General features: G+C 33.7%; 2 protein-coding genes across 2 annotated transcripts; both read left to right on the top strand.

Moving 5' to 3' along the window:
• The first annotated feature begins 254 nt into the window (after nt 1-254).
• LOC113296201 (cytochrome P450 82C2-like) lies at nt 255-1,253 on the top strand. The gene is made up of 4 exons (XM_026544527.1): nt 255-323; nt 409-815; nt 957-1,114; nt 1,186-1,253. Exons 1-4 carry the CDS (start codon nt 255-257, stop codon nt 1,251-1,253), a joined length of 702 nt encoding a protein of 233 aa, XP_026400312.1.
• An 11-nt stretch (nt 1,254-1,264) lies between these two features.
• Nucleotides 1,265-1,944, top strand: LOC113296199 (cytochrome P450 82C4-like). The gene has a single exon (XM_026544526.1). It carries the CDS (start codon nt 1,270-1,272, stop codon nt 1,942-1,944), a length of 675 nt encoding a protein of 224 aa, XP_026400311.1. The 5' UTR covers nt 1,265-1,269.
• Nucleotides 1,945-26,098: the final 24,154 nt, after the last annotated feature.

Raw genomic sequence — 26,098 nt, 5'->3', positions numbered from 1 at the left:
TTCAAGTTTTCCTAAATTTAGCATACTTATCTTTCCCAAATCCTAGTATTTCAAGGTTTATTATCTTACTCTCCACGTTTTCTCTACCATATAAAAGTAGTAGTGAAATTCACTTGTAAATTTCAGATTTTCTTTCTTACAGAAACCCTAAGACAGTTTTCTCTCTATATATATATCAACTCTCTCCGTAACCTACACAGACAGGCAAAAAAGAACATACAGACTGAAAAAAGTTTTGAAGCAGATGCAGATCAATGGAAGCATATGCTGAAATTTCAGCTCTCTGCAACACAATCAATGGCGACGCATTGTTAATGACAATGGTAAGTTACTAACATCTCTATCCCTAACTTTTTAAGGCACTATTTTTCTAGAATGGGTTTATGATCAATATTCGAACTCTATCAGGTTGCAGCTCTGGGTTTGGTGGCTGCTTTAAGGAAGGTTAGAATGATGAAAAAGAATAATACCAGGCCGATGCCACCAGAAGCAGCAGGTGCATGGCCAGTAGTTGGTCATCTCCGTCTCTTAGGAGGACCAGACCTTCCACACAAAACCTTGGGTGCGATGGCTGACAAGTATGGACCAATATTCGTCATTCGTATCGGTTCAAGTCCAACAGTTGCAATAAGTTCTTCGGAGGCAGCTAGAGAAATTTTCACTACCAATGATAAGATCTGGGCATCAAAACCAACGGTAATAGCAGCCATGAAACACATGGGTTATGATACTGCAATGTATGGGTTTTCACCATATGGACCATATTTTCGTGCAATCAATAAGATAGTGGTGCAACAGCTTCTTTCTAACAGGAGGTTAGAGTCCATAAAACATGTATGGAGCTCTGAGACCAATACATCCATAAAATAACTCTATGAGAAAGTAGTCAATGGTGGTGAGACTTCTGTGGATATGAAGGAGTGGTTTTCTGTTTTTACAATGGGTATGTCTCTTAGGTTGATATCAGGGAAGCGATGTTTTGTTGGAGATGAGGATGAAGTTAGCAGGAGGTATCAGAAAGCACTTTCCAACTTTTTTAGGTTGGTGGCTGTGTTTGTGCCTTCAGATGCAATACCAATTCTTCGCGGGTGGATTGATCTGGGAGGCTATGAAGGTGAGATGAAGAGAACCGGAAAAGATCTTGATAGTATACTCAGTAAAATGTTAGATGAACATAAAATTAAGAGGCAAAAGAGATCAGGAGAAGAGGCGGTGGAAGAGGACTTCATGGATGTGATGCTGTCCATATTTGAAAAGGATCCCAAGTTAATGTCAGACAGTAATTTTGATGCCGATACAATAATCAAGGCTACATGTCAGACTATGATGGTGGCTGGAAGTGACACTCTAATGGTTACTCTAGTGTGGGTTCTATCTTTACTAGTGAACCATCCAGACATCTTGCAGAAGGTCCATGAAGAGATGGACATCCACGTAGGTAGAGAAAGACAAGTCGACGAATCGGATATCAAGAACTTGTTATACCTACAAGCCGCAACCAAAGAAACACTGCGTTTATATCCTCCTGGTCCTATTATGACTAGAGAATCTACTGAGGACTGCACCCTTCTTGGATACCACATTCCAGCAGCGACTCGACTAATAGTGAATATCTCGAAGGTTCAACGTGACCCCCAAGTTTGGACCAGCGCATCAGAGTTTAAACCAGAAAGATTTCTAGCCGGTGGGGAGGTGGATGTTAGCAGAGACCATAGTTTCCAGTTCATGCCATTTGGTGGTGGTAGAAGATCTTGCCCTGGCACATCACTTGCTCTTCAAGTGGTGCACTTGGCATTAGCTCGTCTGATTCATGGTTTTGATTTTAAAACACCGTCAGGCGAGCCGACCGATATGACAGAGAGTCCTGGGCTAACTAATGTCAAAGCAACCCCTCTCGACCTTTTGGTCACCCCACGCCTTTCTCCTAAGCTGTATACGTGCTAAAATCTCCTATTCCTCTTTGGCTCTGTTTAAATGTGTGCAGAACCTAGTGGTTGTGGGTTCGTGCTGGTTTGATTGCCTTGCTTCTGTATAATGGTCGTCAAAAAACATACATCTAATGTTAGATTTAATACCTCTCACTCTCACCACCAAATTATGAGATTATAACAACTACGAATTATGATTTCAAAGTAAGGTTGTTTACAAGTATTTTACTTCATAGTCCATGATTCACCTTCATATCTATTTCTAAGACCACATTGTACCAACAGGAACTTACGACTTACGACACAGGAATATGGTCACACACCTTGGGCCTAATGTACATTTTTTGGGCGTAATGTGTAGGTGCACCATGAAGTCTTAAAACGAAGAAATTGTTTTAGAATCATTTTTTTTTGGGCACCATTCATTTTTGTGGGACCATGAAATGCTTAAACCATTTTCCCGACATCTGTTTCTTAAAGTGAAAAAATGACTAACTTACCCTTCACTCTATTTTTATCTATAACTAGCGTGATAATCACATAAATCTAATCTTATGTATATCTAATATGATAAAAGTTCATTAGCGAAAAAAAATTGTAATCGCTAAACTAAGAGTAATCAAATTTTGATTACTAGCCGAACTTTGTGAAAAAACGCTAGTCGAAATAGCCGAACTTGATAGAAATGAAGAACATGAAGAACCATTCGCATATTTAGGAGGAAAAAAATTCCTACCCGAACTTTCTAGTTTCCTAGCCGAAATTTCTATAAATGTACGTTCGGTTAATATACAAAAATAAAATTTTATCCGAACTTTTTGTAAATATATGTTTTGATTTTATCTTAGGTTTGGCTAGGAATGTGTATATAGTAGTCTCGTCATTGTTGAACATATCTGTAAAACACGAAATGAAAATTCGGCTAGCCGTTCTTGAGTTTTCTAAGCCGAAACTAGTGCACACACCATAAAATTTTGGCCTCCAAAAAAATGGAGTGCCCAAAAGATCGTTTGGTTCTTGTTTTCATAGTGTATTTACATCCATAAGAAATTATTTTAGTAGTTGTTTTCTTTTGCTTTCTCCAATTATGATACTCTATTTCTTTTTTGTTTTAATGAATAGGTTTATGTTTGGTTTTTTAAAAGTAGAAGGGGAGTCAGACGAGGTGTCACACCTCTTCTATTCTCTTCAACATTTCCATTTAGAGCTTCTCCAAAACATTGATAAAGCTGTCAACCTGAAATTATTTACTAGTTTTTCGGTTTCAGACAAGGGTATTGAGATTAATTACCTGCATTGTGTAGATGTTGCTATGCCATTTGTTGATAGCAAGAAGGATGGATATCTTAACTTTTTCTTCGTACATTGTTTTAAGTTTATTGTATGCTTAAAAATTAACTTCCAAGAAAAGACTCATCCTGATAGGTGATGTGCCAGAAATGAACTCATGGGAAACTGAACTTGGTTGTGAAATTGATGTGTTACCTTTCATGTATCCAGGCATTGCTTCTTATGGTTAAATCAAATACATAGCAATACCGAATCCGATTTTGCAAAAATTTGATATTAGACTCTTAGCTTGGAAACAAGATCACTTCCAAAGGGTGAAAATTTGTACTCCCTCCGTTCTAATTTAGTTTCTATACAGGTTTTGTTATCTTGTGCACCCATGCACAAAATTGTTAATCATTGGTGAAAAAGCGGGGGTCTAACAACAACACCCTATATTTCGCTTAGCAATTTGTATGGACAAACTCCAATATACTTTTAAGAGAATCAACTAGACAGTCAGACTCAATCTTATAAAAAGTATATCAAGAGTTATATCTCAATTTCTCGATTCAATACTTACTCAAGCAAATAGAAATTTGCGAGTCTAATTGAACACAAGAGAAATTAACTTGAACGGCACCAAAGACCAATGTTCAAGTATCAATCTATTTCAATCAACAACCAAAGGTTGGATTTACCAATTGATCGATTCAACGCAGAACCTGTGATATTTCAATTATATAACAAAATATAATGCGGAAAAGAAATAACACAGACACCAGAAGTTTTGTTAACGAAGAAACCGCAAATGCAGAAAAACCCCGAGACCTAGTCCAGTTTGAACACACACTGTATTAAGCCGCTACAGACACTAGCCTACTACAAACTAACTTCGGTCTGGACTATAGTTGAACCCCAATTAATCTCACACTGATCCAAGGTACAGTTGCGCTCCTTACGTCTCTGATCCCAGCAGGATACTGCGCACTTGATTCCCTTAGTTGATCTCACCCACAACTAAGAGTTGCTACGACCAAAAGTCGAAGACTTTAATAAACAAATATGTATCACATAAAAAAGTCTACAGGAATAGATAAATTTGTCTCCCACACAAATACCTACGAGTTTTGTTCCATCTTTTGATAAATCAAGGTGAACAGGAACCAATCGATAACCCGGGCTTATATTCCCGAAGAACAGCCTAGAATTATCAATCACCTCACAATAATCTTAATCGACTAGCGAAACAAGATATTGCGGAATCACAAACGATGAGACGAAGATGTTTGTGACTACTTTTCTATCTTGCCTATCGGAGAAATTAATCTCAAGCTAATCTTACGATTGTACTCAAATACGATAGAAACAACAAGATCAGATCAGGCAACTACAGAGAAAATAGTTGGGTCTGGCTTCACAATCCCAATGAAGTCTTCAAGTCGTTAACCTACAGGATCTCGATAGAAACCTAAGATTAAAAGAGAATTGACTCTAACTTATACAACTAGTATCACACATGAGGTGTGGGGATTAGGTTTCCCAGTTGCTAGCGTTCTCTTTTATATAGTCTTCAAATCAGGGTTTGCAATCAATGCTACCTTGGTAACAAAGAATTCAATATTCACCGTTAGATGAGAACCTGATTAGATTCAAGCTAATATCTTTCAATCGTTAGATCGAATCTTAGATTGTTATACACACATGAAATGTAACTTCATTTAGGTTTGAGTAACCGTACCTAAACGTGTACAAGTCATTGGTTCAACGGTAGTTAACCATAGGTTAGCCATATGAGCACTTTCATATAAGCCTTATTCTTCTTTACCACAACTAGTTCAAATGACTCAAATGAACTAGTTAGAGAGATGTTAAATTTCTTAGATATCATATAAGTATACAAGACATAATCGAAACAAAAACAGTTTTGATCCACTCGAATCAATTCATGAACATTATAGCCACGGTTTGTAAAGATTGCATTCTTTAAAATATAAATGTCTTAGTTCACGAATTAAACTGTTTTTAGAAAATAACCTACTTAAATACGCATACTGGTACGCGGACTTAAGTACCCGGATTAAGTTTGTTTTCATTTCACAAACTCCAGCAGAAATTCACGGGATGTGAACTTCCGACAGTACGCATACTGGTACGCGGACTTTAGTTCTGGTTATCCTGAGCAGCAAAGTACGCATACTTTGGTTCAAGGATATTGGACTTACACACATATGAGTTATCTCACAATGTTTATATCCAACCATGGTTATGTATTCTAAACTCTCATTTCAATCATTGAAACATTCATAGAGGACGTTATATAGTTGTTTTTCACAAACTATTTTTCGCCAAATCGATTTCAAGTAATTGAAACTTAATATGACTTTCGTCACTAGTAAAGATGAACTTGGTCAAAGCGAAAGCTCACCAACACATATTTCAAGAAATAGATAAGCGAGATAAACTCAGCTCGAAATAGTACATGTGTATAATCATAGTCTATATAGCAATACGACATTTGTCTCAAGATAGGAGATAAAGTAGACTTTTGAGTGATAGATAAGTTCAAGTCTCCACGTACCTTTTTGTCGATGAAGTTCCACCAGTTCCTTGAGTAGTTCTTCGTCTTTTCATGATGAACACCGTGGAGTCTAGAGCTTAACTACACTTTCTATCCTAGTCCGAGACTTAGCTATTAGTAGACTAGAAATCAAGACTTATAGTTTTGGCAACTAAACTTGACAAATAAGATTGAGATAGCAACACTTGCGAGTTCGACCGAGCAGTGCTCTAACAATCTCTCCCTTTGTCAATTTTAGTGACAAAACTATCAATACATATGGAATACAAAATAAATAAACTTTGCAGCTTCTCTTCCACATGCATGATCTTCTTGGTTCTTCAACATTACTTGAAATCTTCGTCACTTCCACGTACTCCAATGATTCCAAAGGTTGTAAGTTCAACATCATCGTTGTTGAAAGTCCGTAGCCATAACAATGAGAAAACAAAAGCTCACAATCATTTTTACACAATGTCATAGCATTATTACACAACATCAAAGTTCAATTGTATCACAACTTCGACAACAATACTATGGTGATATGTATCACTCCCCCTTAGTCAATACTCCATCTCACATGGAACCCCCCCCCCCCCCCCCCCCCCCACACACACATAATGATCCAAAAACCATATGTATTTGTAGTGTGAGCTACACATTAATTCTCCCCCTTTTTTTTAATAAAATTGGCAAAGGTACGAAAACTAGTTGGATCCTAATGAAATTTCCATAGAGACACTTCATGACCAAAAGAAAGTACATATCAACTTTTTAGATGCAATCATATAGCCAAAGCTAAATGGATTTATCAAGGAGATTATAGAGATACAAGATAACCCTTATAATATTCCACATCTGCACTCCCCACAAAGATTTGGCAATTAAGCACAAGTTCAATTAAGAACTCTCCCCCATAATATGTCATTCCCGAAAGAACAACAAGAGCGACCTTACTTTCACAAGAAAGGAAGGATTTCTTTGGACAACACAAATCACATAAGAATATGAATTTGTATCCAAAATACTCAATTAAATTAATCACAAGAAAACCCATGATTAATTTAATCGGAAATGCTCAACATAAGACAACTTACGGAGCCGCACAGTACATACATAAGAAATATGGATCAGGGAAGATCAATACTGTGGAATAGGCAAAGATTCATTGTATTTCTCATCACCATTTTCATAATGACATAGACATAATATTTGTAAACAAAAGCTCAACCTTTCTTCCATCAATATTCTCATAATGACATAAAAGGCTTAACTTTTGTAAGTAAAAAGTTCATTCAATCTTTTATCAATACTTGCATATCGACATATGAAGGACTTAACTTTTGACCACGTAAGGGACAATCATAGTTCACAGACGCAAACACACGTATCCCATAACAAATTACAATATATAAAACCATAAATATTAATACTACAAAAATCATCTTCCAAACAAACTTTAGAATTTAAGCAAATAAATCTAAAAACATTAAAGATGAAAAAAGTTGGACATAGCTATGTGTAATCACAATAATGGATATTCCAAACTCTAGTTATTATTCCCAAAACACAAGAATGAAATTCCCATAAGAAGATTTCCTAGACAAAATAAAATCAACAAGCTAAAGAACAAGGACATACTCTTAAACCATCAAAACCAAACACGAACTAAAATCAAATAGACGTTTCGGAATCCTCACGAGCCTTGAGGTCTTTGAGCTTGTGATTAACAACATCTACTTCTTATTCAGAGAAGATATCCTCATTGAGAAGACCTTTAACATGTGTCTTTATGAGACCAAGGTCTAACCTTTTTCAACTCAGTTCTTAACACATCAAGACTCTTCAAAGTATCAACGAGCTGCAGTTTTGCAACTTTTGCTTCCTCAAAATATTTAAGAAAATCATGAACCACTTAAGCAGAAACCATATCCTCATTCTCAACATCTTCATGTGTATATGAATAGTAACATGAGGCATTAGGATGATCATCTTCTACTAGGGTTCTTTTCTTCCTTCCCTTGGACTGGAAACCAATACCTCTGTCAAGAAAACCATTTGCATAACCGCTAGAGTTAGAAGAAGACATTCTTGACAAACCACAAAATAACCCAGAGTATACGTACGAGACTCAAGGGTTTTGGTTTTTAAATGGTTTCTTAGGGAAGGTAACTTTTAGGGTTTTTAAAAATTGATTCGTGACAGTAACACGGGTACTCGTACGAACACAATCTTGACCCAACAACAAAGGTAGCAACCGGTCGTGTTTTTTACGACAAGACAGAATTTCTGTTATGTGAAAATTATCACAAGATTTTTTGGCTCAATAAATTTTATATCTCTATAGAGAAATAATCTAGAGCAAACAACATAGTTGCAACAAAAACAAAAGAAGAACAACATCAGACACAACCAAAACTTTAAGCAAAGATATCAGCAGACAATAGTTCAGCTATGGACAATAAGAAAATAACTCAACTAAACAGAAAGCAATTTTGCCAACAGTATACCTGATTATTAACACATCTTACTCAACAGGATTTTTATGAGTAAGTTTTCAATCCTTGTGATTGATTGACACAAGTATGATCTCTAAGCTCATTAAATGAACTGTGTTTACGGTTGGGTCTCGTTTTCCTTTCGAATATAGAAAAGAATTCTTTTTGATGTGATAAATTATCATAAAACTTACTGTCATCATAATACGAGACAAGGTTTGAGTTCTTACCAGAAGAATTTCGACTGGAGGAAGTTGACAGTCTGTTGATGATTTCCTTATAACCTTTAATTATTACCTTTAGGTTATTTCTCATATCATCATTTTTGCTTCCTTTTTTTGAAATCTTGTCCACATCAAAAGTAGCCATATCTCCCTTCTTGACAGAAGTGAATTCCGGATCTATTCTTAGACGATTTTTATTGAGTCGTCTGTTATGTTTCTGAGCATTTGAGGAAATCATTGAACTGACTTTCATGGTAGAATACACAGGGCGAGTACTGAAACCAATTGGTTTAGACGTACGAATGTCAGTTACACCTTTGAGAATTAAGTCTACGGTGTGTTGAAGTCGAACACAGGAATTGTTATTCAAACTAGAGTTTCTCTTTTGCTTAACATGCCCTTTTGAATCACAAAAGAGACATACTTTATGATCACGAGGGTGATTAGATAGTACAAACTTAACATCATCGTTTGAATATTTCTTACTTCCATGTGATGTGGAACAACCTTGGTTAGAGGAAGTTATAGGCACATCTTTTCCGATAGGAATCCGATAGGAAGGGATTCCGATTTTACTTCTGGAACTGGAACTTTCTCAGTTGCAAAAGAAGTATATGGTATAGAGGACTTTTTGGAACATCCTTGAATCGAGAGTTTACTCAAGCTATGTTCAATTTCCAAAGCATCCTTTTTGAGACTTGCCTCAAGTAAGACACGTGAAGACTAAACTTCAGCATTTTTGGAAACATAGTCTCTTACTATACCGAGAAGAACATTGACAATATTTTTCAACCGATTAAATATACTGCTTGGATTATAACAAGATTTAGAATCAGTTCACTCTCTTCAGTTGTTTCCCTTTTATCATCGGAGATAGACTCTTTTGAAGGGTAATCAGAATAACACATGTCAGTGTATATCTGTCTCGTTAGAACACTGGGTTCTTCAATATTTGAGATTGACGAATATTTCTCTTTAATAGACATTGTCGAGACAGAGTTTTTATTTCTGGTGACACGTTTTACAGAGATATTATTGTCATCCATATAGTCAGACCGCTACAAACACAGACTTATAAGGTCTTTAATGTGTTTGCCTGCTCTGATACCAATTGAAAAAGCGGGGGTCTAACAACCACACCCAGTAGGACTCTACACACTTGATTCCCTTAGCTTATCTCATCCACAACTAAGAGTTGCTATGACCCAAATTCGAAGACTTGATAAACAAATCTGATTATATAGATAAATATGTCTCCCACGGATAAACCTATGAGTTTTGTTCCGTATTTTGATAAATCAAGGTGAACATGAACCAATTGATAAACCGGTATTATATTCACGAAGAAAAACCTAGTAATATCAATCATCTCACAATAATCTTAAACGTATCTTAGCGAAACAAGATATTGTGGAATCACAAACAATGAGATGAAGATTTTTGTGACTACTTTTTATCTTTCCTATCGGAGATTAAATCTCAAGCAACTCTTAGAAAAGATAGTAGTCAATCACGATAGAAAATAGCAAGATCTGAACACGCAACTACATAGAAAATAGTTGGTCTAGCTTCACAATCCCAATGAATTCTCTAGTCGTTAACCTACAGGGTTTCGTGAAAAACCTAAGGTTAAAGGAGAATCGACTCTAGACGCAACTAGTATCACACATGAGGTGAGGGGATTAGGTTTCCCAGTTGCTAAAGTTCTCCTTTATATAATCTTCAAATCAGGGTTTGCAATCAATGTTACCTTGGTAACAAAGCATTCAATATTCACCGTTAGATGAAAACTTGATTAGACTCAAGCTAATGTATTTCAACCGTTAGATCGAACTTAGCTTGTTATAAACAAATGAAAAGTGGCTTCAGTTAGATATGAGTAACCGTACCTAAATGTGTGCACCTTTGTTGGATCAACAATAGTTAACCGAAGTTAGCCATATGAACACTTTCATATCAACCTTATTCATCTTAACCATAACTAGTTCAAATGACTCAAATGAAACTAGTTCTAGAGTTGTTCAACTGTTTATATTCTCATAGAAGTATACAAGACACAATTGAAACAAAATCGATTTTCATTCACTCGAATCAATTCATGAACATTATAGACACGGTTTGCAAAAGATTGCATTCCTTATTATATAAATGATTAGTTCATGAAAAAACCGATTTTAGAACATAACCCACTCAAGTATGCAAATGGGTACGCATACCTAAGTAGCCGGACTTGGACTGTGTTTGCCAGTATGCAAACGGGTACGCTGTTGATAGGGTGAAACGTGGGAATAAGGAACTAGCCCTAATCACAGTGGATTAATTGAAAAAATGGGGGTACAACAACCACACCCAATATTTCGCTTAGCAATCTGTATGGACAAACTCCAATATACTTTCTAGAGAATCAACTAGATAGTCAGACTCAATCTAGATAAAAAGTATATCAAAGAGTTTATATCTCAATCTCTCGATTTGATATATACTCAAGCAAATAGAAATCTGCGAGTCTTTATCAAATACTAGAGAGATAACTTGGATGGTACCAAAGACCAATATCCAACTGTCAATCAATTTAAATCAACAACCAAAAGGTAGGATATTCTAATTGATTGAAAAACGCACAACCTGTGATATTTCAATTATATAACAAAATATAATGCGGAAAAGAAATAACACAGACATCAGAATTTTGTTAACGAGGAAACCACAAATGCAGAAAAACCCCGGGACCTAGTCCAGATTGAACACACACTGTATTAAGCCGCTACAGACACTAGCCTATTCCAAACTAACTTCAGTCTGGACTGTAGTTGAAACCCAATCAATCTCACACTGATCCAAGGTACAGTTATGCTCCTACGTCTCTGATCTCAACAGGATGCTACGTACTTGATTCCCTTAGCTGATCTCACCCACAACTAAGAGTTTCTACGACCCAAAGTCGAAGACTTTAATAAAGAAATCTGTATCACACAGAAAAGTCTACGATAATAGATAAATCCGTCTCCCACGAATATACCTACGGTAATACGTATATGCAAGTACGCATACTATGCTTTATCCAATCATGGTTAAGTGTTCTAAACCCCATTTCAATCATTGAAACATTCTCGGAAGACGGGAATAACTGTGTCACACAAACTATTAGCTTCAAAGAAATTTTCAAGTGATTGAATGATCAATACGAAACATTTCGAGTCTACATCAAATGATTGTTTCACACAAATCATGTAAGATGTTACCAGGTGATTTTCACATGATCATCTTTTGACTTTCGTCAAGAATATAAGATGAACTTGGTTAAAGCGAAAGCTTACCAACACATATTTCGAGAAATATGTAAGCGAGTTACACTCAGCTCGAAATATCAAATGTGTATAATTGAAGTCTATATAGCTATACGACTTCTGTATCAAATAAGAGATAGAGTAGATAGAGTTTTGAGTGACAGATGAGTTCAAGTCTCCACATACCTTTTGTTGATGAAGTTCCACAAGGTCCCCTTAGTAGTTCTTCTTCTTCAATCGATGAACGCCGTGAAGTCTAATGCTTAACTACACTTTATATCCTAGTCTGAGACTTTGCTATAAGTAGACTAGAAATCAAGACTTATAGTTTCGACAATTAAACTTGACAACAAGCTTGAGATAGCAACGCTTGCGAGTTCGACCGAGCAGTGCTCTAACAGGTTAGGAGTTATAAACCTCAAACTGATAAAACAAGCAATCTTGGCTAAGTGGTGATGGATATTTGGAGTGGAGAATATTGATATGGATATAGGATATTATATTATCCAAACTTATAAATATCTTCTCGACGCCAACTTATGAAATTTGCATAAAAACTTATTCAACTAGGGCGATTGGAGTAATTTATCAAAATATAAGGGGGGTAATTTTATCAAATGTAGATACTTTGAGCCAAATTTAATAACTAACCAAATTCTAGGCCAGACAACTTTTTTCCCTGGTCCCTATATATATCATCGTAAATAAGTGTGGTTCTAATTACTCGTTCTAGGTCCTCTGTAAAATTTCTTCTACTTATAGTGTTTTATGTTAGAGAACAAATTCTGAAACAAAACATATAACACGTGACCTTTTTTTCTCAATCTGCAATCCGGTATAAATGATTCTTTTTTTCATGATAACTGGTATGGTAACTTGCTTTTATCAGATGTTTAGTCTATTTAAACTGTAACTATAAAGTTTCTAGAGTTGCAGATCATGTTACATCAGATGATAACTGGAAATTGAACTTTAAGAGAATTTTGTGTTGCAACGAAAAAAATAATATTGCTGATGTTATCCTTCATATTGGTTCTTCTACGCCTCTCATCGGTTCTTTACTAGATATAAGAATATAAACTTTGAAAAACTTAGCCACATTTCATTTAAGTCACTACATGCTAAAATAATTGTTGAAGTGGGTATAAATGATTTTTTTAGAGATTTCATTTAGTAATCTGCTATTCCTTCAAAATTTAGCTTGTTAATCTAGTACTACTCGATACATGGAAATTTAAATTTAATTGACATGTTTCTATGTAAAATGATGGAAATGTAAAACTCATGTGTTTTGTGGTAACGATAGAAAAAAACTAATGATGATTTGTTGCTACATTGCAAAGTTTCCACAAAATATAATATACATTAGTGCTTAAGAATTGAACATGGAGGTATACTAAAACTAAGTAGGCAGTAGCTAGCTAAAACTTAGTTTTATCCTATTGTATATCAGTGTCATGAAGAATTGTTTGGGAGCTGATCTCATCTGCTGTTGTATTGTCATTACAATTTTTTGAAAAAAACTCTAGATTTAAAATTGGTAAAGATTTTAACGTAAAAGCTACGGATCTTGTATAAGCTTGAGAATCTCTAGATGGAAATCGAGTTCAATTGTACTTAGCAAGTTCAGGACTCAATTAGGGTATGTTTATATAATTTATGTTGTTTCGCTTCCTTTGCTAGACCCTTTGCACATTCTTCTTGTTTGTCTATTCATTATTTTCATCAAAAAAAGTAGTATTATCATTTAAAGTTACCAACATAGAAAATATGGCTGACAAGTTCATCTTCAGATTTAATCTATGAAAAAATTTCAGCATTCCAAATGGAATCTCCAATTTAGACGATTATGAAATGACAAAAAGCATATTAATGTATACTATTGTGCACTCATGTGCAAAATTAGCATTAATTGATCATTTTATCATAATAGGAGGTATGAGGTGAGTGAAGCATCATTTTAAACCAATATGTTCTTTCATCACTTTTATTTGTTTCATTTATCTTCTCTTCTGCAATGCGGAAACCACATGCTAACAAAAACTACTCTGAACCTTCGTCAGTTGAGTTCTCAACCCCACAGGGAAAGATGCGTGCTCATGATAACGATTTATTGGTCAGATAGTAGTAAACTAGTAGCTATTGTTTCTATGATACAATTATTATTGTGATTAATATTATGTGCTAAATAGTTTAGTTTGTATTAGTATTTTCATTTCCCTTCTTAATTGTCTTATTTTCGAGTTTAATTTTTGCACACTCTTTAAAGTGTCTGCACATGACAAATTAACCTTATTATTGATTCTTTAAAACAAAATAACAAATCTTTATTTATTTAATAAAAAGCAACTATTATTGTTGTAATTTAGTGTTAATCTCAAACTTTAACAATGATATTTCACATTTATTAATTATAAAAATATAGCGTTTTTGGGCTACGAAATAGATAACTAATCGCACCGATATGTCTCCCACCAAAGAACATGTCCATTATTATTCTTTTGATATGATCCCTTGTGATCAGACGACATTGTTTTCTTTGGAACGAAGAATATGCAAACCAACAAAGTTCATATTCTTATTATATTTTTCTTAATATTCGCGTTTTGATTTGGAAATAAGATGATAAGATATGACTTAAAGGAATATATATAGTTCAAGAGATGTGTTCTTAATTAATTAAGCTTCTCTTTAAATATATCCAGTTAGAGAATCTATACCCAACACAAAGAAATTTCAAATCCCATAGACTCGAATAATATAGTGGCTTTCTTTATCAACGCACCAAAACTGTCTGCGTGCTTTTTGTTAAAATTATATCCAATTGAATAGTTTGTATCCAGCATTGTGAATGCAATCTTGATCAAATTGATCGACGCCCTTGGATTTCTGGTTGAGCAACTGTAAAATAGAATTAATCAATTTTGACTGATCGTTAATATTTTATTCAAGACTAATATCAAAATTAAATCGATAACCAATATGATTTTTTATTACGTATACATTATTCAAAGGAGAGTGCATAAAATTGGACTCTTCTGTTTCTCCTCTCCTTATAAGTTTACCTTTTCTTTTTCTCCTTGAGGTCTTGTTGTAAGGAAGTTTATTTAAGCATGATGAAAAAAGCACTAAGACAGTTCCTAACACAGTTCCTACATAAGATTTGTCAATATATACCGTGCTTTATTTTAATTGGTATCATCTAGACGAATTTATTATAAATTATATAATGAAAATAACAAAACATTAAATGAAAAAATCTTATATGTGATACCACACATACCACATATATATGAGAACTTTTAAAATTAACGACAAAGAAATAAAAGATTAATTAATGAAATAAAGTTATTTTAAATAATATTAGAGATGATATTACTAATTAATTATTTGCTTAACTCATCATCTTAGATCAAAAAACAAAAAAATAATAATACACAAGAAATTAGATGAATCAAACTGGTTTCAAAAATTATTTGGTGTTTATTTCAAACTGAGGTATTGATGTGTTAGTAGTTGTTTTTTAGGCCTTAGGGTCAAATAGTTAATTCTTCCCATCACTCGGTATTTCCTATTTCTGCATCTATGTGTAATCGTCATTCAAGTCATTTGAACTTTTCTGATGAGTACAAACATAAAGAGCTTACCAGTTGTACACGGAGTCTCAGGCTGAGGCCAAAATCAATGTATAATCATACATTTTCTTGAAAACTAGAATGTGCTACATCTTGCATCTCCATTGCAATAGTAAGGTTCCACTGCACAACCATTATGTAGCCATTAAGTTCTTGTAATTTTTCAATTCTCAATCGTGCGCGTCCAAGTTATCTCTGAATAAATATTCTTCCCACTGATCCACGTGGATAACTTAATTAGTACAAAAAGACAAAACCACGTACAATATATTTGTTTTATATGTTTTTCCTCTCGTTGATAAAGTTCCTCTTTGTTTCTCTCCTTTCTTCTTTTGTATTCTGCGAGATTCTATTTTCATTTCCTCAACTAAAATTTTAGCATCATGTTTGAAAACGCCGGGGGTACCAAAATACACCACCAACTTTTTCTTAGGCAATCTGTATTGACAAACTCAACACAACTCCGAGAGTAAAAACTCAATCAATAAAGTTCTTAAAGTTATATCTCTCTATCTCTCTCTCTTGTTGTTAGAACGTTTACATAATTGAATCCGTGAACCTAACTACAAAGAGAGTTCTTGGACGGTACCAAAGACCAATGTCCAAGGATCAATCAAGTCTTATCCAGCAAACAAGGTTGGACCTACCTACTGTGATTGATCAACGCACAACCTGTGATATTTCAATTGTAAAGATAAACAATATAATGCAGAAAAAAAAATAACATAGACACCAGAACTTTTGTTAACGAGGAAACCGCAAATATAGAAAAACCCCAGGACCTAGTCTAGATTGAACACCAAAGTCTATTTAGCCGCTACAGGTACAGTCGTGCTCCTTACGCCTCTTGAATCCCAGCAGGACTACGCGCAATTGATTCCCTTAGACGGTCTCACACCAGCTAAGAGTTTCTTCAACTCAATTGAAGAATTTAAACCAAATCTGCCTCCCATAGATTAAACCTATTATTGATTTCCTGATTTACGATCTAAACGGATGATCAGATCAAACGATGGATTCATGTGATGACAATCGATAACAACTTAGACAAAAGTCTGGCTATCCTCAAAATCTGGACTTATGCAACCTGAAGTGCATCCTAGATTATTATTCACCTCACAAGTATAAAACTTGTGAATCAACAAAGTATGAAGAGACTTTGTTTATTACTATCTATCTTGATTGATGGAGCAAGGCTCTACAAACAATCAAGATCAGGATACTCAAGTTATCAAGATAAAAGATAACTAGACCTGGCTTCACGAATCTCAATGAAGTCTTTGTAGTCGCTAAACCCTAAAAGGATTTCTGGAGAGGATGACTCTAGATACAACTAGGACACACCAAAAAGTAGTGTCAGGATTCAAAGATCCAGTTTATAAGATTTCCCCTTATATAGACTTCAAAGCCTAGGTTTCTTTAGGTTTAAGCTAAGATAGCTTTGGAACCAAGCAAACAATATTCACTGTTAGATGAAAGCTTTGAATCTTATTCACGTATACAAGATATACACTATGGTTAGGTAAACCGTGACCGAACCGTGTACAAAGACTATGTTTAACATGGTTAGCCGAAATTAGCCGATTTGAACTTAAAAGCTGAACACTCATTTTTCATGTTCACAATACATTAATATCCAGTCACAATCATGTGATCAAATGAGTCTAGTGTTAATTAGAGAATTTATCAAATGCAAATTACTTCAAGGAAATAATTTAATTGCAATTTAATCATAATCGACATAGTTTTTAAATGTACAAAGTACAATTACTTGAACCGTTCGTGAAACGGCTGAGTCACGGTATGCAGACCAGTTTGCAAACATATATGCAATAACCGAGTTCCGGAGTCAACAGAACTTCTCAGTTCATAAACCGGTTTGCAAACATATATGAAATCACCGAGTTCTGGAGTCAACAGAACTTCTCAGTTCATAAACCGGTTTGCACACTTATGCAATCACCGAGTTCCAGACTCTACAGAACTTTTCAGTTCACGTACTGGTTTGAAAATTTTACAGTAACTCAAAGTTCTGGAGTTTATAGAATTTTTTATTTCACGTACTGGTTTGCAAATTTAGGACATTTTCCGGTTCCGGAGTTCACGGAACATTCAGCTTGCATGCGTACTGGTTTGGGTATGAAACTGGTTCTAGAACATAAAACATTTTTGGCTCGCATATCAGTTTGATTATTTTAACCCGGTTCCCTTACCACAGTTCAACAATGGTTTGTATAAGAGTATACATACCGATTCGGATCACAAAACAAACATATTTTCCCATGATGTGCATACGAATATTCATATCACACAAATATGAAATTCGATATATAACTACTCCGCTACGTCTACGAATACACGTAATACGGCCTCAGACATTTAACAATTTTCTCAGTTTGTAAAACTGATAACACTGTCTTGTATTCCGAATACAGTAGTTCTATATTTCTCTAAATCGATTCGAAACATTCCTGAATAACGTCAATGACACATATCATTGTTCCAAGCTATTTTCTAATGAAAACTTTGAATCATTATTTTATTCCGAACAATAAATCTTTCTCCACCAAATTTGATCAAGTATGAACAAATGTTCATTAAGCTTACTCATTTTATTTCGAGAAAGTCGTAAAATAAATAATTAGTTCTCGACTCGAAATTCTTATCTATGCAAGCTCGTTTAATTAGTTATCTGACAATCATCTCAAAAATAGAAAAGTGAATATAACTTGAGAAATAGGTGGTTTAGTCTTCACTTACCTTTTATTGATGAAGTTATCTAAAATCTTCGGTTAATCTTCTCCTTCAAACTGTAGAACGCAAATGATGACTGGTTCATTTCTCAAGTACACTATCCTAAACCGAGACTTAACTAATTGTAGACTAGAAATCAAGATATAGTTTTGACAACTAAATTTGACAACAAGCTTAATATAACAACACTTGTGAGTTCGAATGAGAAATTCTCTAACAATGTTAATGAAAATCATCTCAGAATTGTGTTAACAACATTGTGGAAACAAAACTAAAGACTGTGAATTGAGTTTTTGTCCCATTTTTTGGTTTGGCCTTTTGGATAATAGAGGTTTACCCCCCAAAAAAAGGTGAATAATCTTGAAGAGAACCCTAAATTTCAATTTTTAGTTGATTACCTGCCTCATTACTTAATTATTATTATTCAAACTGAAAATTAATTTTCCCACAACTTCCTCCTTCTAACCCATTTTTTTTTCTCGTTTCCCTTTTTCAACATCAAAACCATATTTTCAATCACATCAAAAAAATCGAACTCTACGTCTATATTCTAGTTCACTTGTAATTTCTGTCTTCCTTTAATTTTTTTAGTTTGAAAAGTGACCGATTAAGACTCTATTATTCAGAGATTCTTAATGTCAAGACAAAACCTTTATCAATGAATATTGATACATAGTGTAAATCAGGGTTTGTCTTAGATTTTGTATTGCAAAATTAAGATTCAAATTATGATTTTTGGGTTAGTATTAGTTTCTTATTGAAGATGATTAGTTCATAGAAGATTAGTGAATTAACCTTTAGAAACAATTGATTAAACTGCAGAACATTATTCTATCATATGAACAATTCATTTTCTGAGATTTTGAATGGAAACTGATGATCAGAAAACTGGAGATTAAGAATAACTTTTGATGAACAAAAAGTTGGAGAGATAAAAAGAAATATTACTACAAAGAATGAAGTGCGACAAAAATTATCACGTGGACTTCCACGTCGACTAGTGGGAAGGATAGAGTGTTATTCAGAGAGCCGAATAGCATTTCTACTTGGTTTATTTTAAATAAACTTAATGTATGACATGTACATCACCTTTTCACAAGAGAATATGTTTTTTTTTTGAGGAATGAGGAGCATGAAATCCCCAAACTTCATTAATAATAAAATATAATTACATAATATTCAATTACATCCATGAATCAAACACTTGATTAGTACAATAAACTTGAACCGAAAAAAATCGAAAACAAAATTATGTATTAAATATATGTAAACCGACTGGGGAATTAAAATCTTCTACTGGTTTATCACCATTTTGTTGGATATTCTCCGAGAAGATATGATGCTTCCATAAATAAATAATATTCCAAAATTCAACATCGAATTCTATAATCTTTGTTCATCACGTTTGTAGATGGTTGAATAAAAGATTGAACGAAATTGAAGGCCCTCCAGGAGGTATGAGAAACCGTAATGGCACAAACTTGCCATACGTATCACAAATAAAATATATTACGGTGTCAATTGTTATACTGCATCTTGTTTTATTTAAACATATATTACATAAATAATTCTACCAGGATATTAAACTAAATTAAAATACGGACAGAAAATTAGAAGATTGTTTTAAAAATAAATGGAAAAGATGAAGATAACTACCAATGGATGAAGATAATCGTAATGGCACAAACTTGCCATACGTAACACAAATAAAATATATTACAATATCTATTGTTATATTGCATCTTGTTTCATTTAAATGTATATTACATAAATAATTCTACCAGGATATTAAACTAAATTAAAATCGGGGCACAAAATTAGAAGATTGTTTTAAAAAGAAATGTAAAAGATGAAGATAACCACCAATGGATGAAGATAACTACTCTCTGTCGGAGATCACTTTCTATGTAAAAGATAAAGTTGCAGAGCAAAACAAAGAGAAAGAGGGTCAAAAGATAAAATGCAATGAATTACAAGAAAGAATTATTGAGATTACTAGGAAAAGGTGGGTCTTTTAGTCATAACCATGGTTTTTAGACTCTTATGTTGAGTCTAAACACGTTTTATAAATCATGGCGTCCTGTATATTTGAATCGAACTCCATCTGAATCATGCCAAGTAACATTGACTCGTTGGGGTTCAAACCCAAACCCTAACTCGTCGGGCGTCAGTATAATAGAGCTAAGCGTTTCACACGACATTTTTTTTGATGGATAAAGAATTTGGTGTTGAATTCAGGTTAGTGGTATCATTTCCCGTTCCTATACTAGTGCTTAATTAAACCCGACACAATTCTTATATAAAGGTTTTATCTTGAAATTAATAATTGTTGAATAATAGAGTCTTAATCGGGCCATAATTCTTTGATAAAGAGTTTATCTTGCATATTTTTTTTTCATGTTTTTCTCTTTTATTTAGTAATTTGTGTCAAATTATAGTAGTATTGTTGTTTCCACTTTCGATTCTTTAGTTGTTTCCATTTTGTTTTAATTATAGTAATTTTTCAAATTTTGGACTATATGACAAACATCTTGTTTCATTTAATTCCATTGTGTTTGATAAAATTCAAGTGGAAAAACATCTGGACCTGGTGAAATCCAGGGTTCCATGGACATAAGAGTTTCATAAGATTCTTCTACTTCTTCTAAAATATGAAGTATCTTCATTATCCTGATCAAGGATGTTAAATCGTGAATCGCATCGCGTCGCGAATTACTTTTCATTTTTATGAATCGAGTCGTATGTTGAATCGTGAATCGAAGATTCATGGTAAATATCTAAATATACATGTATATTAGAGTTATAGATTAAAAAGTCTAAATATATATTATTTATATTATAAATATAAATAATGAATAATATATAATACAATTTGGCGTCCATATCAGTGTTTGGCACTTAATTAGTCGGACATGGATCTTGAGTTCGACTCTTGTGCTCTTGTGCGAGTCAAAATATCTCCAAAAAGACATTTTTAATAAATCAGAAAGCACATATTTAGACTTGTCTAATTTATGAATCAATGTGAATCGCACATGTCAATAATGTAAATTGTAACATTCACAATAGTTTTGATTAATAGTTGTCATTCGAATCGTTTGTGGAAATTTCGTAGCGAATCGTAAGAGTCGAATCGTAATCCCTAAGATTTTATAAACTATGGTTGTTCAGAAATACATTGACTGATATGTTGGATGAAATTATAGCTATCAACTGGATAAGAAGAAGTACTATTATTTTTTGGAAATGATTGGTAAACAAATTTTCAATATCTTTTCTACTTTGACATCATGACCATGCATCTTCATCTTTCGAATGCATAATTCTTTTTTTAGACTGTCTCTTGTTAGCTATGATGTTGAAGTATTTAGTGTTCATATCCATATTATTGGATAAATGATCTTTACCTTTTTTTATCCAAAAGTTAGACTCTATTTATTGAACATCCCATTTCTTAACTCTATTTGTTGAACCTTAGAAGTATTACCTCCATTGACATCTGAAATTTTACATAATAGTTAGGTTTTTCTTTAGATCAATTATAGTTCTCTGGATATGCCCAACCACATTTTTGTTCCACTTAGCTAGTTGTCTTTTAGTATTAGTAGGCTTGTTAGCAAACATTAAAGCCGCGGAACATTCCAAACATTTTTATAATTTCTATAGCATAATTATCTTTATTTAATAAGAGATGCATACACAACTAGGCCTAGTATTCAATCGGGTAGACAAAACTAGGCCCATTTTTTGCATGTTGCAAAACTAAGCATCCATCCATGTTTCCATCTAAATTTGTCATCTCGGTCAATTCATCGCGAGTTGTGGCGATTTCTCCTCTAATAAGAAGATATAATGATGCACAATTTACTATATTACCCTTATACACGTGTTAGAATGATTGAGCGTCTATCTCATCAATATTAAATCTCTATGAAAATGAACGCCTATATTTAATTCCTCAAATCTTACATATCTAAGACATGTGTATGATCTATTATACGTAAATCTCGAAAATAATCAACGATATAGATGCGATGGAATAAAAAGTTGTGTTGCAAAGCAAATTAATTTATCATCTATCTATGATTATCTCGAAAAATAATCAACAATCTTAGTAAACCACCTTTATAAACCCTAAAATCACAAAGCGAACTTAACATTTTGTCTTCTTCACAGTGCCTCTCTAGGTAAGTCAGCAATATTATGAACTTTTAATTCTCCGAAACCAAAATTCGATTCAATCTTCATCATTAAAACCTAAATTTTGGGTACCAGTTAGCACTTGTTTCAGCAAGATGCAACATGCAAACCTAAAATTTACATCAACTACATCCGTTTTTCAAGAATATTTGATAAGGTTCAATACAAGTTTAATCTCCTACTATACTTTCAAACCATTCAAAAAACTTGATTAATCGATTTTGAATTAGTCTGCAACTTGTAAAAACTGATTTTTTAGAATCTAAAAACCTAAAACTTTGATTTATTTATTAATCTTCTAATTGATTGAAAATCAGAAATTAAATTAGAATTCAACATACTTTAATCTCGATTACCCATCAATTTTATTTAATTTGGGTACCACTTAAAAGTTCGTTATTGGCTAAGAAGAGTGAGAATTGTAATGCTTGTTAGTTGTAAGTTGTTTGACTGAATGATGCAACTATGTAATATTCTCCAGACTGAATTAATATTTCATGTGATAAGAGGAACTAAATTTTGGAATGCACAACAACTGTTTATAAAGTCTTTTCATTTTACCCTAACAGTGACAAAAAAGTGGATAAGTGTCGTTTACCATAATATCAATAAAATGGTCAAAACTGGCCTATTTTTACAAAGTGCAAAAAAACGGGCCTAATTTTGTAACCCTAAAAAAAGATGCATATTTCTATTTTTCTAACAAATTCTCAAAAACTTCCAAATTTTGACTTTAGATTCAAAGTGGTCATACAGATTCATAAGATACAGGTGTGTAACTAAAACCAATTCTCAAAAAACTTCGAATTTTTACCTTTTAAGTCCACATGGACGTTGCGCATGGTTTTTGAGAACATATTAATCTCTAAAAAACCAAGGTGATACTCTTTGAGTTACCCAAACACTAGCTACATTAGTGAGGCTAAATGAAAACCATATCCAGGAAAAATGAAACAAAAATCCCATTTCCATTTAAAATTATTGAATTTAGTTTTCATTATTTTATGTATTTCCAAACCTGCCCATTATTGTATATATTCGTATAAATCTTTCTTCTCCTCTCGTGATTTCATTTCTTTTCACCGTCGCACCACCAGAAAACCACTACCACTTCCAGATCTGATACCAACACTTCATCCTCTTCTTCCTCCTTCATATCAACCAACACCTCCTTCTTTTATTCTCCACTGCCATTTCACATATCCACCAACAACATATCTGCTGCAACCAAACCGGTTACGATGTTCAGATCTGACATCAACACCATCTCCTCCACCTTCACCACCAGCAACATCACCTTCTCCCCCTACTTTTATACCACCAGCACAACCACAACCATCTCCACCAATACCGCCTTCTTGTCTTCTTCCTCCAACCAACCGGAAGCACCTCCTCCTTTTTCTTCGCCACCACAACTAATAATATGAATCAATTGATAGTAATATAATGGAATTTGAATGTTATTCGAAATGATTCAGGTATTTGATTATTTTTACGAACTCAATTAGAGAAACCAAGGTAGTAATGGTGGTGAATTGATCTTATAGTGGAAATGAACCACGGACGGAGATTCAATTTCATTTGGGAAAAATGATAAATTTTAATGGTAATTTGAATTTGGTAAGGAATTAAAAATTATTTCACTGATTTTTTTAATTAAATTTGATACTAAATCTTGTTTTATTGTGAATTTTGTTGTATTTTGAATTGAAAATCAATATTTTTGGTTTCATCTAATTTTGTTTTAACTTTGTTTTCATTTAAGTACTGATACCACATTATGGTGGTGAATGATTGAGTGACCGATGTAGGTGGTCAATATTGAATGAGCAGTTTTGGTGATTCATCAGTAAGTGATGATGGTGGTGAGTGGGTACGTTGTTTCATTCATTTTTTATTAGATTATCTAAGTGCATTTTTAGCATTATACTTTACTTGATAATTTGGCCAAGTTTATGCCTCAGTAGTTTGGAGTTTTCATTGTTGGCGGGTCAGAATTGCGAGTGGAGTTCGAGGAGAATTGAACAAGCAACGTTTTGTGTCTTGTTTGTGAGTTGTGTTAGCTTGTCGTGTTTATATCAAAAACTTATAACACGATGTTATTTAATAGAATCCACCCTAGCAGTATTTAAATTCCACAAACCACAAATGCACGAGACTGTATAGTTTGAGGTGTTGGACATTCTTGTTTTCATTAAACTATTTTAATCATCATCTGGACTTGTACAATACCTCTACTAATTTCTCCTACAGGTACACAACAAGTACACATTTTTTCAGTGGAGATGTTAAAGAGGTATTTGCACGAAACCAATTTTGGTTTTATCTGTTTTTTTTTTGTCATTTTGGTTTCATCTAATTTTTGTTAGTTTTTGGTGTAGTATGGTCACTGTTGAGATGGCTTTAGCATTACTGTAATAAGTTATATTGAAAGGTATCAATGAAATACCCTATTATTTCCAGATGTTCATTATGCTGAGACATCATTGTCAATATATATGGTCGATGGCTATATGAGTTTTATTGTTGGAGGCGATATTCATGGTTTTTAAATTTAAAATGTTTTCTGATATCAATTTGTAATTTTTGTTAGTTTTTCTCGACGAAACCAATTTGTAATTTCTCTTGCAGGTATACAATAAGCCAACATCTGTTCAAAGGAGATACTGAAGAGGCATTTGTAATTTCTCTTGCAGGTATACAACAAGTCCTATCGAGAATCGTATTCAAGACCAATTCATCCGGTTCCCACAGTTGAAAGGCCTGCAACAGTTTCACCCAAGCCTGTTGTTCTTGGACCTAAAGTTTTTCCACAATCAGGTCGCCCAAGTAAGAAGAAAAGGGTTCCTAATACAGGTTCAATTCCTAACAAGAAGATGAGAACTTGTGGTGGCTGCAATTTATTGACTACTCATAACCGAAGGACAAGCCCTACGAAACAGATGTGAAGTCTTATAGTCTAATCTCAGTTTGACTACAATTCATCAACTTTCATTTTTTACAGTTTAGACATGTTAATTTCCTGCTGGTGTTTCATTTAGATTAAGTTTTCCTTTTTTGGTTTCACCTGCAATATGTTGGAACCCTTTTTGGTTTCATCATTTCTACTGTTATTTTGGAATAAAAATAGGTTGGAACCCTTTTTTGGTTTCATCATTTCATCGCTTTTTTAACTGTGCATTATTGAGTTTTCCAAGTATGTCAGAATTGTCTTGGCTTTTTCATTTGCCGTGTTATGAATCATTGCCATGACTTGTTACCGTTGTGTCGAATGCCGATCGCCAAAAAGCGATCCTTGGTGTGTTTCCTATTATTGTCTAATAATTTTTGTTGTAATTAGAATTCTTCCCTGAAACATGAAAATGTTCCATGCCTTGAAATATATTAATATTTTGAGTTTAAACCAAGTCGTCATACGACCCTTTTTATTTTTGGTTTCACCTACAATATGTTGGAACCCTTTATGGTTTCATCATTTTACTGTTACAGTGGAATCAAAATATGCTGGAACCCTTTTTGGTTTCATCAAAAAACAAACATAACATTGCGCGATAATATGGTTTGGGTTAAACACAATTGAAACCATTACAAACATTGTTTACAACTAGTTGACAGTACACTAATTGAAACCATTTATAAACCATTTAAACATTTTATAAACTATTATAAGCATTTAAGTTTACAACTAGTTGACAATACACTAATTTTTATGTCTTCCTTTATGATTCTTTTAGTGGGTTGTC

Source organism: Papaver somniferum, chromosome 7 (assembly GCF_003573695.1).
Source record: "Papaver somniferum cultivar HN1 chromosome 7, ASM357369v1, whole genome shotgun sequence".
Lineage (NCBI taxonomy): Eukaryota > Viridiplantae > Streptophyta > Magnoliopsida > Ranunculales > Papaveraceae > Papaver > Papaver somniferum.
Note: the sequence above shows the minus strand (reverse complement) of the source record. Positions and strands in the feature narration are given on the sequence as shown.